General features: G+C 42.4%; 1 protein-coding gene across 3 annotated transcripts; it reads left to right on the top strand.

Annotated features, from left to right (window-relative positions):
- The first annotated feature begins 2,405 nt into the window (after window positions 1-2,405).
- LOC120066281 (sodium/nucleoside cotransporter 2-like) lies at window positions 2,406-13,265 on the top strand. 3 transcript variants are annotated; one of them, XM_039017558.1, is made up of 18 exons: window positions 2,406-2,534; window positions 2,793-2,872; window positions 2,960-3,036; window positions 3,596-3,687; window positions 3,935-4,124; window positions 4,240-4,381; window positions 4,686-4,799; window positions 5,214-5,288; window positions 5,385-5,465; window positions 5,605-5,685; window positions 9,693-9,818; window positions 9,929-10,059; window positions 10,195-10,363; window positions 10,698-10,895; window positions 12,077-12,158; window positions 12,266-12,364; window positions 12,521-12,626; window positions 12,729-13,265. In XM_039017558.1, the coding sequence occupies exons 1-18, from the start codon at window positions 2,531-2,533 to the stop codon at window positions 12,838-12,840; spliced, it is 1,959 nt and encodes a 652-aa protein (XP_038873486.1). In that variant the 5' UTR covers window positions 2,406-2,530; the 3' UTR covers window positions 12,841-13,265. The 3 variants fall into 3 exon arrangements, with proteins under 3 accessions (XP_038873486.1, XP_038873485.1, XP_038873487.1); XM_039017557.1 differs by lacking the exon at window positions 2,406-2,534 and having other exon boundaries at window positions 2,548-2,872; XM_039017559.1 differs by lacking the exons at window positions 2,406-2,534; window positions 2,960-3,036 and having other exon boundaries at window positions 2,796-2,872.
- Window positions 13,266-13,270: the final 5 nt, after the last annotated feature.

Raw genomic sequence — 13,270 nt, forward strand, 5'->3', positions numbered from 1 at the left:
TAATATGTGTCACATATCAGTTTGCAACAATGTAAAAAATGTATAATTGAGTTAATAAAGCCACGTACAAACATGGTCTCTTTTTTTCTTTCTTGAGAAAGGCCGCTCCAAAATGCTGGTGTTTCAGCCTACAGTAGCTCAGTTCTTTCTGTGGTTGTGGGGCAGCCAGCGGAAAATACGGAGCGTAGGGGTTGGTAATGTTCTCTAGTTGTAGCGTGATTGGCTCAGTGTTCTGTCACTCATGGGGACACTACATCACTGCAAAATTTATGGGGAGAGCTCGAAAATTCAAGCCCCTTGGGTGCTGCCATTGAGCATCGGACCACTTCCGCATTGAGCGAGTCACTGGTACTTCCTGCTTTAGTTTTTGCTTGTAAGCAGGAATCAGGAGGATAGAGCTATGTTCAGATTTGCCAAATGGAGGGCGAGGGAGAGCTTTGTATGTGTCTTTGTGTGTGCAGTAAAGGTGGTCTAGAATTGTCTTTTCTCTGGTTAAACATGTGACATGCTGGTAGAAATGAAGTAAAACGGATTTAAGTTTGCCTGCATTAAAGTCCCCGGCCACTAGGAGCGCCGCTTCTGGATAAGCATTTTCTTGTATGCTTATTGCCTTATACAGCTCAATGAGTGCGGTCTTAGTGCCAGCATCGGTTTGTGGTGGTATATAGACAGCTATGAATAACATAGATAAGAACTCTCTTGGTAGATAGTGGGGTCTACAGCTTATCATGAGGTACTCTACCTCATGTGAGCAATATTTCGAGACTTCTTTAACATTAGACATGTTAAACCAGCCAGCTCTATATTATCCGTGTCGTCGTTCAGCCACAACTCGGTGAATCATAAGATATTACAGTTTTTAATGTCTCGTTGGTAGGATATTCTCGACCGTAGATCATCGAGTTTGTTTTCCATTGATTGCACGTTGGCCAATAGAACCAATGGCATGACAATTTACTCACTCGCCTACGAATCCTAACAAGGCATCCAGACCTTCTCCCTCTGTATCTCCGCCTTTCTTCACGTGAATGACGGGATGTGTACCTGTTCTCCGGAAAGCAGTATATCCTTTGCAACAGACTCGTTAAAGAAAAAATCTTCGTCCAGTTCGAGGTGAGTAATCACTGTTCTGATATCCAGAAGCTCTTTTCGGTCATAAGAGACAGTAGCAGCAACTTTATGTACATAATAAGTTACAAACAATGCGAAAAAACACACAAACTAGCACAGTTGGTTAGGAGCCCGTAAAACAGCAGCCATCCCATCCGGTGCCATTATCAAAGATTAGCTTTTAAAGATGACCACTGATATAATATAAAGCCAGAACATCTAAAGATCCCTATACAGTATCAGAGTTTTCATCATACGTGAACTGTATAACCTTTGTGAACATGTTGTATCAGCAACATGTTGTAACATGTTGTATCCGTTTGACCACAGACAATATATAATTTTTTTCACAACCTTTCAGTTTTCAATGAACTCGCCCTTACCATATTGAGTAGGCTAGAGGTTAGTTGAAACCAAGATTTGGCAAATACAAAGAGTTTTTCATAACTGACAGTTTTGTCTACACAAGATAAGCTAAACAGCTCCTCTTTTTTCCATACAAGGAAACAACCTGTAATCAAACTACTGCTACTGTATTAAATTTGGCAGTATAATCAACAAAATAATCATATGATTTGATGATACAAAGATGCAATAAATTCAAGCATTCTTATATTTTGTTCTGTTTCATGCTTTTCTATTTTGCAGTAATGTACACTGCTCAAAAAAATAAAGGGAACACTAAAATAACACATCCTAGACCTGAATGAATGAAATATTCTTATTAAATACTTTTTTCTTTACATAGTTGAATGTGCTGACAACAAAATCAGAAGCAAATAGCACTGCGTTTGTGACTTGAAAAAAATAGGCAATCTTTTAGATTACATTTTTAAGTACATATTTGTCTAAAGCTTTTTAAATGTGTCATATTTTTTCAAAGAACACTTTTATGAGACATGTCAAATGTATGTTATGGTTGTACTGGAGAAAAAAAGGTCTAGGTCTGCTGTTTTTCTACTTATGACATAATAACATAGAGGATAGTGTGGAGGGTTTACCAGATAGACGTTCTAGGATAATCCACTATACTGTATGGACTCTTTAGTACAAATTTAACCCTAACAAAGTCAGTTATATCTACTCAACCATTACATATTGGATGTTATTACATGGTTAGGCCTAAGTCTAAAATCGTATCTGTTATTTATTTTTGCTGAATGGGCAAAGTGAAGTATTTGGTTTCCAAAGTAAACAGAATGCCTCTAATCTAATATTTCTTTTAAATGGTCTATCAATAAATCAATCCCAACACTTGCCACATGCATGCCTGCGTCAAGGACTGCCTGAGAAACTGATTAAAGCTTCTCTTGAACTTGTCTGTTAATTAATGATAAGATTTCTCAAGGAGGGCAGTGTATATTTCCCGGCACAGTATTATGCAACATAGCATTCGTCACACAGACTAAGAGCACGCACAATGAGTAAGTTATTGTCATTCCTGTTTTCCTGAATTGAACATTTAAGGAAGTTTTGAATAGAACGTGTGTTTTTGAGGACTGTTTTCCACAAGATGACCATGAGGATAGTGTTTGAATGCTCCCTGGGTGCTAGAATCTCAACGTGTTTCACAGAGGAAATACAGACTTAACCTGTGACGTTTTTGACTCCATTGAGTGTGGTGAACACATTGTTTTTCAAACAGCTGATACAAATGACTAAACATTGCCTCTCTTTTTCAGCGGAAGCCACTGGTACAGCGCTTAAAGTTGTGTCTCATGTTAATGGACTTGGGGTGGTCAATGAGGGATTTGAAACACAGGTATGTAAAGAAAAAATTGCATGCTTACATTTTTCAACATGTACAGTATGTGAATGGATGAATAAACAGACACTTCATTCCTCTCAGGAGGATGACATTTCAGTTAGTAACAGAAGCAGTATCAAAGAGGAGCACTCAAGAAAAGGATTGGGATTATATTTAAGGTATGCCAATCAAACTAAAGGGCTAAAGTTTGTAGTGTTTATTGTGGTGCACACACATCAGCATAACGTTTTGAATGTTGATTCTGAGAAACAGATTTAATCAACACCTCGTTGCAGGGATGTAGAACACAATTACACTACAGTACTTCACAGCAAAAGTTTCACTCAAATCAAAATTTGTTTAGTTTTGTCTCACCCATTCAATAACATGGTGTTATTAGTATCAGTAAATGTTCTGTACATTGTGCAGAGCGAGAGACAAAACAATTTTTCTGCAATGTGTTTATTTGATTGAATTCCAACCTCAGATAATCTTCTTGTCCCTGCTTTTACCTTGAGCTATCCTATTTCATGAAGTCCTCTTCATGTTTATGAACTCATAAGAGAAACCTCCCAATATAAATACAAGGCAGCGTAGTCCATTACCTGACGCCACGTCAAGCTATTGTGCAGAAAAGAAAGACAAGTTGTAATGTCTTCGTTGATTATTAGATAAATATAACAATGGTTGTTTGTAATATGCCGTGGTAACTAACCTGTTCTTTGATTGGTTCTTTAGTAAGGTTTGCAAGCCTATTAATGCCACAGAGGATTACTTTAATGCTCACGCCAAAACCATCAAATGCATTGTACTGGGCTTGCTCGGAGCAGGTATTTTATTTGAATTTAACCCTAACAAATGTACATATTGGGCTTCTAATTTACAAACTCATTGCTAATTATAGGTGTTGCCTTTTGTGCAAATACCAGAAAATAAAACCAGACTGAATGAGAAAATTGTACACTATCCTATGAATTATCCTATGAAAGTGAAATGTTCTAAGAACCAGTCCCCTGACAATTGCTCATCACAACAATGTGATGCTCTTTTGATATTACCTTTGTTTCTATATCACAGGCTATGTGGCATACTTCATCACAGCCTGCATATTGGACTTTGAGAGGGCCATTGCCCTTGTGGTCCTCACCAGTTTGGCAGTTGTCTCCAAAGCCTATGACCTTGTGAAGACATACCATGGAGATAGCATAACCAAATGTTTCATACCAGCTCAAAGATGCTTCAACAATTTCCGGGGATGGATAATAGGGTAAGCAGCTATTTCATATGGACACTTTAAATGGTCTGAGAAAATGAATTAATTTGGTGAGTGTTTTTTTCTCTGTTCTCTGTCTCTGTTTCTCTGTCTGTTGTGGGTTCTTTAGAGTTTTCGTTGTTGCGGTGCTGGTCCTGCTGGTGACTTGGCTCGTTGTGGACACAAGCAAGCGACCAGAGCAGCTCATCTCATTTGGAGGGGTCTGCATGTTCATTCTAGTCATTTTCATCTTCTCAGCCCACAGGACAGAGGTACGCTTAACATCACAGCAAATCGCTCCGATCCCATCACAGGATGAGAGTGGCCAGGCTTTCCCATAATGCATGTCTACCTGTAATAAAACATGATTGGTTATAACCGCTTATCTATGACTGTTTTCTTTAGACTTTGAATTTCCTGTGGTCTTCCTTTGGCCTTGTATGTCTTTTACCAGTTACGCCTAGTAATTCCTTCTATTGACTCACCAATTTATGGAGAATCCCTTGTTAAACAATAATGCATATCCAAACATTGTTTGAAGAGTATGTCAAGGGTGTTTGTTTGTCTCTGTTTCAGGTGGCATGGAGGTCAGTCTTTTGGGGTCTTGGTTTACAATTCTGTATCGGACTGTTTGTCATAAGGACAGAGCCAGGACTCACAGCCTTCCAATGGCTTGGAGAACAAGTGCAGGTATCCTTGTTGCTGAAGTGCTCCTTATCTCCTTATCTTAAAGAAGTAAACCTTGACGACCTGGAAATTGTCCTTGTATCTGGGAGGTCCCTATTTTATGAGGCACAGTGAAATCTCATGGATGGCCCATGAAGCTATTTACAACCACTTTTTTATTTTATTTTTTATTTCACCTTTATTTAACCAGGTAGGCCAGTTGAGAACCAGTTCTCATTTACAACTGCGACCTGGCAGACTCTCTAATCTACAGACTCTAATCTAAAACTGCTATTTTGTCTTAACCATTGATTTGAGACAGTATTATGTAAGTAACAATTGTAGCTAGTTGCATGGAATGACAAACTATGAGCCTCATTGTTGACATGAATACAAATGAGCAGACAATCATCTTTTCCCTCGTTTTTAAAATTTCAGATATTCTTGAACTACACAAAAAACGGGTCATCATTTGTTTTTGGACCACTAGTATCCGACATCTTCGCATTTCAGGTCAGTGAGTAATAGTTCAGTAGATGTACTAGAAACATTTATTTATTTGATAATGAATCCAGGCTTGATCAATATATGTCCCTGTTCCTTCTCCAGGCTTTGCCCATTGTGATATTCTTCAGCAGTGTGATGTCAGTCCTTTATTTCCTTGGGATAATGCAATGGCTCATCATTAAGGTAAGAGACCTTCAAACATTAAGCCCTATATGAAGCTTCTGTGTTAGGTTTGGGCACAGTCATATAGATATGGCTCTAGGTTTGTGTGTGTACTGTATGATTTATGTTTACAAGAAGCCATGTGTTTTCCCCCTTTCAGATCGCATGGGTAATGCAGATAACGATGGGAACCTCACCCACTGAGACCTTGAGTGTTGCAGGCAACATATTTGTTGGACAGGTACATTTGCCTGTTTGTAGTCGAGGGTATTTCAGTTCCTACTTCAATATAAGAATTATTGGAGGATAAATATACTTAAGATAACACCATTGTAGTAATTACACTAAGTGATGTTTACACTTCACAATGTCTTACAAAGTAATATTGATGAGGATTAGGACATACAAAGTTGATTTACTGTTTAACAGATTACATTTTTTGAAAAGTGAGGCGAGCGAATAAAAATAAAATATGACAAAATACAATACAATTTGTAAAAATACTAAACAACCTTAGTAAAACACCTAGTGACCGTACCAAGAGATTTTAGCCTTTTGAAAAAGGGTTTTGGAATGACAGTCACAGGGACCACAGTTTGAGTCCTGGTCAGGGTAACCCCCTAAACATCCCTCGAGAACTCAAGGGGATTTAGCACAAACATGTCTTGGGGGGGGGGGGGGGGGGTGGCTAAAGGGGAGTGTGGCGAAGTCAGGTAGGAGACCTGCGCCAACTTCCCGTGCTTACCGTGGAGAGCGAGAGTACGGGCAGACACCGTGTTATGCGGAAAAGCGCACGGTGTCTCCTGTACGTGTGCTTAGCCCGGTGCGGTACTTCCCAGCTCCACGTATCGGCCGGGCTAGAGTGGGCATCGAGCCAGGTGCCATGAAGCCGGCTCAACGCATCTGGTCTCCAGTGCGTCTCCTCGGGCCGGTGTACATGGCACCAGCCTTACGCATGGTGTCCCCGGTTCGCCAGCACAGCCCAGTGCGGGCTATTCCACCTCGCCGCACTGGCCTGGCTACGGGGAGCATTCAACCAGGTAAGGTTGGGCAGGCTTGGTGCTTAAGAGCTCCAGTACGCCTTCACGGTCCGGTATATCCGGTGCCACCTCCTCGCCCCAGCCCTGTACCACCAGTGCCAACACCACGCACCAGGCTTCCTGTGCGTCTTCAGAGCCCTGTTCCTCCTCCACCTACTCGCCCTGTGGTGCGTGTCTCCAGCCCGGTACCACCAGTTCCGGCACCACGCACTAAGCCTCCTGTGCATCTCCAGAGCCCTGTACGTCCTGTTGCTGCTCCCCGCACTAGCCTTGAGGTGCGTGTCCCTAGCCCGGTACCACCAGTGCCAACACCACGCACCAGGCTTCCTGTGCGTCTTCAGAGCCCTGTTCCTCCTCCACCTACTCGCCCTGTGGTGCGTGTCTCCAGCCCGGTACCACCAGTTCCGGCACCACGCACTAAGCCTCCTGTGCATCTCCAGAGCCCTGTACGTCCTGTTGCTGCTCCCCGCACTAGCCTTGAGGTGCGTGTCCCTAGCCCGGTACCACCAGTTCCGGCACCACGCACCAGGCATACTGTGCGCCTCAGCAGGCCAGAGTCTGCCGTCTGCCCAGCGCCGCCTGCGCTGCCCGTCTGCCCAGCGCCGTCTGAGCTGCCGCCTGCGCTGCCCGTCTGCCCAGCGCCGCCTGCGCTGCCCGTCTGCCCAGCGCCGCCTGCCCAGCGCCGCCTGCGCTGCCCGTCTGCCCAGCGCCGTCTGAGCTGCCCGTCTGCCCAGCGCCGTCTGAGCGGCCCGTCTGTCCTGAGCCTTCAAAGCCGCCCGTCTGTCCTGAGCCTTCAAAGCCGCCCATCTGTCCTGAGCCTTCAGAGCCGTCCGTCAGTCAGGAGCCGCTAGAGCCGTCCGTCAGTCAGGAGCCACTAGAGCCGTCTGTCAGTCAGGAGCCGCCAGAGCCGCCCGCCAGTCAGGAGCCGCCAGAGCCGCCCGCCAGTCAGGAGCTGCCAGAGCTGCCCGCCAGTCAGGAGCTGCCAGAGCCGCCCGCCAGACAGGAACCGCCCGCCAGACAGGAGCTGCCAGAGCCGTCAGTCAGCCAGGATCTGCCAGAGCCGTCAGCCAGCCAGGAGCTGCCAGAGCCGTCAGTCAGCCAGGAGCTGCCAGAGCCGTCATTCAGCCAGGACCTGCCAGAGCCGTCAGTCAGCCAGGACCTGCCAGAGTCGTCAGTCAGCCAGGAGCTGCCAGAGCTGCCTGTCACGCCGGCGATGCCGGAATTGCTCCTCAGTCCGGAGCTGCCCCTCAGTCCGGAGCTGCCCCTCAGTCCGGAGCTGCCCCTCCGTCCAGAGGCGCCCATCAGTCCAGTGGGGTTAATTTGGAGGTTCGCCGTTAAGAGGAGGCCACGGAAGCGAGGATTAACTATGGTGGGGTGGGGGCCACGTCCAGCGCCAGAGCCGCCACCGTGGACAGATGCCCACCCAGACCCTCCCCTATAGGTTCAGGTTTTGCGGCCGGAGTCCGCACCTTGGGGGGGTACTGTCAGGTTCCTGACCTTATTTCCTTTGTTTAGTCTTTGTTTAGTTGGTCAGGACGTGAGCTGGGTGGGCATTCTATGTTTTGTGTTTCTATGTTGGGTTTGTTGTTTGGCCTAATATGGTTCTCAATCAGAGGCAGGTGTTTGTCATTGTCTCTGATTGGGAACCATATTAAGGTAGCCTGTTTTCACTGTTTGTTTGTGGGTGATTGTTCCTGTTCGTGTGTTCATCTGTTCTGTGTTCCCATGTTCAGGACTGTAGCATTTTCGGTTCCTTCTGTCAGTTTGTTGTTTTTGTTCGTCGTTTAAATATCCTAATTAAAATATGGATTATCATCACGCTGCATTTTGGTCCTCCTCTCTTTCACCCGAAGACAGCCGTTACAAGAGTGGCCTATGGTGGCGGTGGGGTTATGATATAGGCTGGCATAAGCTACGGACAACGAACGCAATTGGATTTTATCAATGGCAATTTGAATGCACAGAGATACTGTGACGAGATCCTGAGGCCCATTGTCGTACCATTCATCCGCCTCCTTCACCTCATGTTTCAGCATGATAATGCACAGCCCCATGTCGCAAGGATCTGAACACAATTCCTGGAAGCTGAAAATGTCCCAGTTATTCCATAGCCTGCATACTCACCAGACATCACCCATTTAGCATGTTAGGGATGCTCTGGATTGACATGTACAACAGTGTGTTCCAGTTCCCACCAATATCGGGGCAGCAGGTAGCCTAGTGGTTGGAGTATTGGGCCAGTAACTGAAAGGTTGCTAGATCGAATCCCCGGGCTGACAAGGTAAAAATCTGCCATTCTGCCCCTGAACAAGGCAGTTAACCCACAGTTCCCAGGCCGTCATTGTAAATAAGAATTTGTTCTTAACTGACTTGCCTAGTTAAATTAAGGTTAAATAAAAAAATATCCAGCGACAGTCATTGAAGAGGAATGGGACAACATTCTACAGGCCACAATCAACAGCCTGATCAACTCTATTGGAGGAGATGTGATGTGCTACATGAGGCAAATGGTGTTCACACCAGATACTGACTGGTTTTCTGATCCACACACCTACCTTTTACAAAATACTGTATATATCTGTGGCCAAGAGATGCATATCTGTATTCACAGTCATGTGAAATCCATAGATTAGGGCCTAACAAATGTATTTCAATTGACTGATTTCCTTATATGAACTGTAACTCAGTAAAATCTTAACAAATTAACAAATGGTTCATTTGATTCACATAATTCGGTCCACCGTGATTGCTCAAATCATGTGAATCAAGTTATTCATTTGTTTATCGAGAACAGTCATTTTAGGAATCAAATATTTATTTATTTACGTTTTGGATTATGTAGCTGCAAAACTTGTTTTGTAGATACTTCAAGTTGATTTGGGCATTCAATTTATGGGACATTGCAATTCAATTAAACACTTCTAAGGTAAGATAAATATGGCTAAACTAAAAAAGGTACATTTCCTGTAGAAAATGCGTGTGCTTGCTTCAGCTGTTTAAAAATATTTGTATGGTAATCATTCATTTCGTCAAATTCTTTTGTAAATTCATTGATTCAAATGAATCGTTCCAATCATTATTTTAAAAAAAAGTGAAGCGGGGCATCCGTTAAACATTAAATCAACTTTGTTAGGCTTAGTTGATCTATTCACTTGCTGTGTAGAATTCTTTATTAAAGCGTTCCTCTTTATAATGTTTTCTTCATCAGACTGAAGCGCCATTGCTGATTCGCCCCTATTTGATGGACATGACCAAATCTGAAGTGCATGCTGTCATGGTTGGAGGCTTTTCCACCATTGCAGGAAGTGTGATGGGTGCATTCATCTCATTTGGGGTAAGACCAAAGAGTCATCCCTCCAATGCACCCAGTCTTTTTTCTCAGTTAATTCTAATGTGACTGAAATTCATCGTTCTGTGAGATTGAGATTGCTCAATGCCCCACAGATTGATGCATCCTCTCTGATCTCTGCCTCTGTAATGGCTGCCCCATGTGCCTTGGCAATCTCCAAGCTGTCCTATCCGGAGACAGAAGAGAGCAAATTTACATCAGAGGAAAATATCAAAGTGGCTTGTGGGTATGTGTTTTTGTGTTTTGTGTTTGTGTTTGTGTGTATGTGTTTTCCATTCATAGATTTTTTACATTCCCCTGCATTTTGTTGTATATATAATAGACTTTCTGTGGTTGATATTGGGCTGTCTTAACTCCCCAGTGATGAACAGAACATTTTGGAAGCAGCTAGCAGTGGAGCATCTACATCAATAGGCCTTGTTGCTAATATAGCTGCCAACTTGATAGCATTCCTTGCGATACTAGCATTCATCAATGCATCTCTTGGCTGGCTGGGAGGCCTGGTGGGATTTCCCTCTATCACATTTGAGGTATGCTCCAGGCAGCTCCACATACCTTCATCCCATTTCACATTCAAGGATACTTCTGTCTTGACTTGACACCCATGACTAACCCAGTACTTCGTGATGAGTGATGGACATGATTTGGCATTTTTGTATTTAACAGTGTGTGATGCATGGCTGAATAATTGTGCACATCACAAAATAAGATAAGATAATTATTTCAATATGCCTTGGTAAGATGTCCAAATCATCGAAATGTGTAAAATAATTCAGATTAGAATATCTAAAGTTGATACTTTATGGACTGGAAACTATTAACCCCGTTATTGACCCTTGCTCTTGCTGCACTTTGCACCCATAGATAATCTGTTCCTATGTGTTCATGCCTGTGGCCTTCATGATGGGGATACCATTTGAAGAGAGTTTCATAGTAGCAGAACTCATCGGCACCAAGCTCTTCCTCAATGAGTTTCTGGCATATCAGAAGCTATCAGAGTTGAAGACTAACAGAGTCAACGGTCTGGATGAAATGATTGGCGAAGAGAGGCAATGGATCTCAGTGCGTATGCTTTCCCCACTCTTATAATTAGTGTACAAATACTGTATGTGCTTATTGGAAATTATTATGTGCATAAAATCATAAATACTACTGTACATGCATACTGTAGTATTACTGATTATTCCCAAAACGTGGATGTGGACACTGTGGGGGTTCGTTCCTTGTTCCTTGTCAATCATTGGCTCATTGGTGAAATTAGCATTATGACAATAGCTTTAATTAAATCATTCAAAATCCTTTATTAATGCAATTGCAGACAGAAGTTGACAACAGGAACATAGCACGCATGTTTCCGAGTAAGTTCTGCAAAATAGAAAAGGTCCCAAGTTATTTTATTAAACCCAAAGTCCATCCCTAGTGATGTCACTGCATACGTCGTTACCTTCTACTCATCAGACCAAGCCCATGCATACACAGCTATATAAACTTGCAAGAGAGATACAATAGTTCCAGTGTTTTCTAAGGCCTAGGCAGTAAATGTCCACTCCACAAGTTGATTCATTGTGGAATGTCTGACTAGTCTCTTATCTCTTACACTCCCCTGCAGAATTCTGTCTAAGTCACACATTTCTCAGAACGTTTCTTTATAAGAGGCAGAGAGACTAGAAAACAACTGTGGAACAATATTAAACCTATTTAATGAATATATATATATATATATTGTTAATCTGTAGTCTAGGACCCTGTACATGTAAGGAGGGAGGGGTCTTATAACCCCTCTCCTTCTATTAATACAAGATAAGCATAATCTATTATTATAATACATCAAACATTTGGTACAGCCCCCATCATGACCCCTAGGTGAACGCCTGACAACACATGTACGTTCCTCCAAATATGTAGGACCTTTGTATTGACCTGTGTACTATGGAAGTGTCTTTGATGCTCTGTAAGTGTATCTTACATTTTAGTCATTTAACAGACACTTTTATCCAGAGCGACTTACAGTTAGAGCATTCATCTTAAGGGCTCCCGATTCGGAGTCCTATAGGGCAGCGCACAATTGGCCCAGCGTCGTCCGGGTTAGGGTTTGGCTGGGGTAGGCCGCCACTGTAAATACGTTTTTTTTCTTAATTGACTTGCCTTGTTAAATAAAGGTTAATTAAAATAAAGATATCTAGGTGAGATAACCACATTACAGTTGTAGCACAATTTAACATACTGAGTTTCCACATTTACAGGTCAGATCAGAGATCATCTGCACTTATGCTCTGTGTGGATTTGCCAATTTCAGCTCACTGGGGATCGTAATTGGAGGCCTTTGTGAGTATAAGATTCCACACTTTGTACCACCTTATCTTTCTCCATGTGTTGCCATCCATCAGAATGTATTTTTAACAATTTCCATATTTTGTGATGTTACTTTATAGCCTCCATATGCCCATCCAGAAGAGCCGACGTCTCCTCTTTAGTATTGAGAGCCCTGTTCACTGGGACCTGTGTGTCTCTGATTAATGCCTGTATTGCAGGTCTGTGCTTATTTTCACTTCAAAACTATTCTTAATATCAGTTTCCTCATCATCTGCCCTCTCCTGGATGTGTCATCTTACATGTTAATTTTTAGATTAGTATGTGCAGGAGTGCAGGAGCATCATGCTTACTTTGTTTCTTTGTGACCTCTCCAGGTATTCTCTTTGTTCCTCCTCTTGGCTGTTTGGATGTTTTCGGGACGTCCTTTTTCAACACCACAAATATAGACCTAAAAAACTGCTGTACTGATCTCTTTGGAAGGTAGGTTTGAACAAGTACAACAGTGAAAGAGGGGTTAAGAGCTGGATATAACATGTTTCTCTACAGATCATTCTCCAAATCTAACCTAATACTTTGTTGCAGCACTGTGAACAATGGGACCATCTCATTTGAGGGCTCCTGGAGCACGGTGACCAACGCCACTTTGTACTTTACGAACTGCTGTGATCTCTTTGATTATGCAGTTTGTAACTAGGTCTTCCTGTAAGTCCTTTTATGTGTTAATTACCAGTGAGTAGATCAACTCATTCAGCTCTTTGTATGTACAATATATATTATGTTTCATAACTTTTTTTCACATTTGATTGTATATATTTATACTATAAGTAATGTAGATTAAACTCCATCCAGAGATTCCAAAAGAAGATAAAGCTTGTACAGATAAAACAAGTCCTTTAACAGGTTTTTTATTTCATTTATGATAAATATAGTTCTTTAGTTCTAAAGATTCACTCTTTCATTCAAAGAGTCAGAGAACAGATATATTGGAAATCAATGCATAGAAATGCTTAAATGTGCTAAATAAGGATTGCAAATTGTAAGAGTGGATTATTTGCATTGAGTAAATCAGTAAGTCAAATTCTGCATTGTATCTAAATAAACAGTATGTGAAAATATGAATATGA

This window comes from Salvelinus namaycush, chromosome 21 (assembly GCF_016432855.1).
Source record: "Salvelinus namaycush isolate Seneca chromosome 21, SaNama_1.0, whole genome shotgun sequence".
Taxonomy (NCBI): domain Eukaryota; kingdom Metazoa; phylum Chordata; class Actinopteri; order Salmoniformes; family Salmonidae; genus Salvelinus; species Salvelinus namaycush.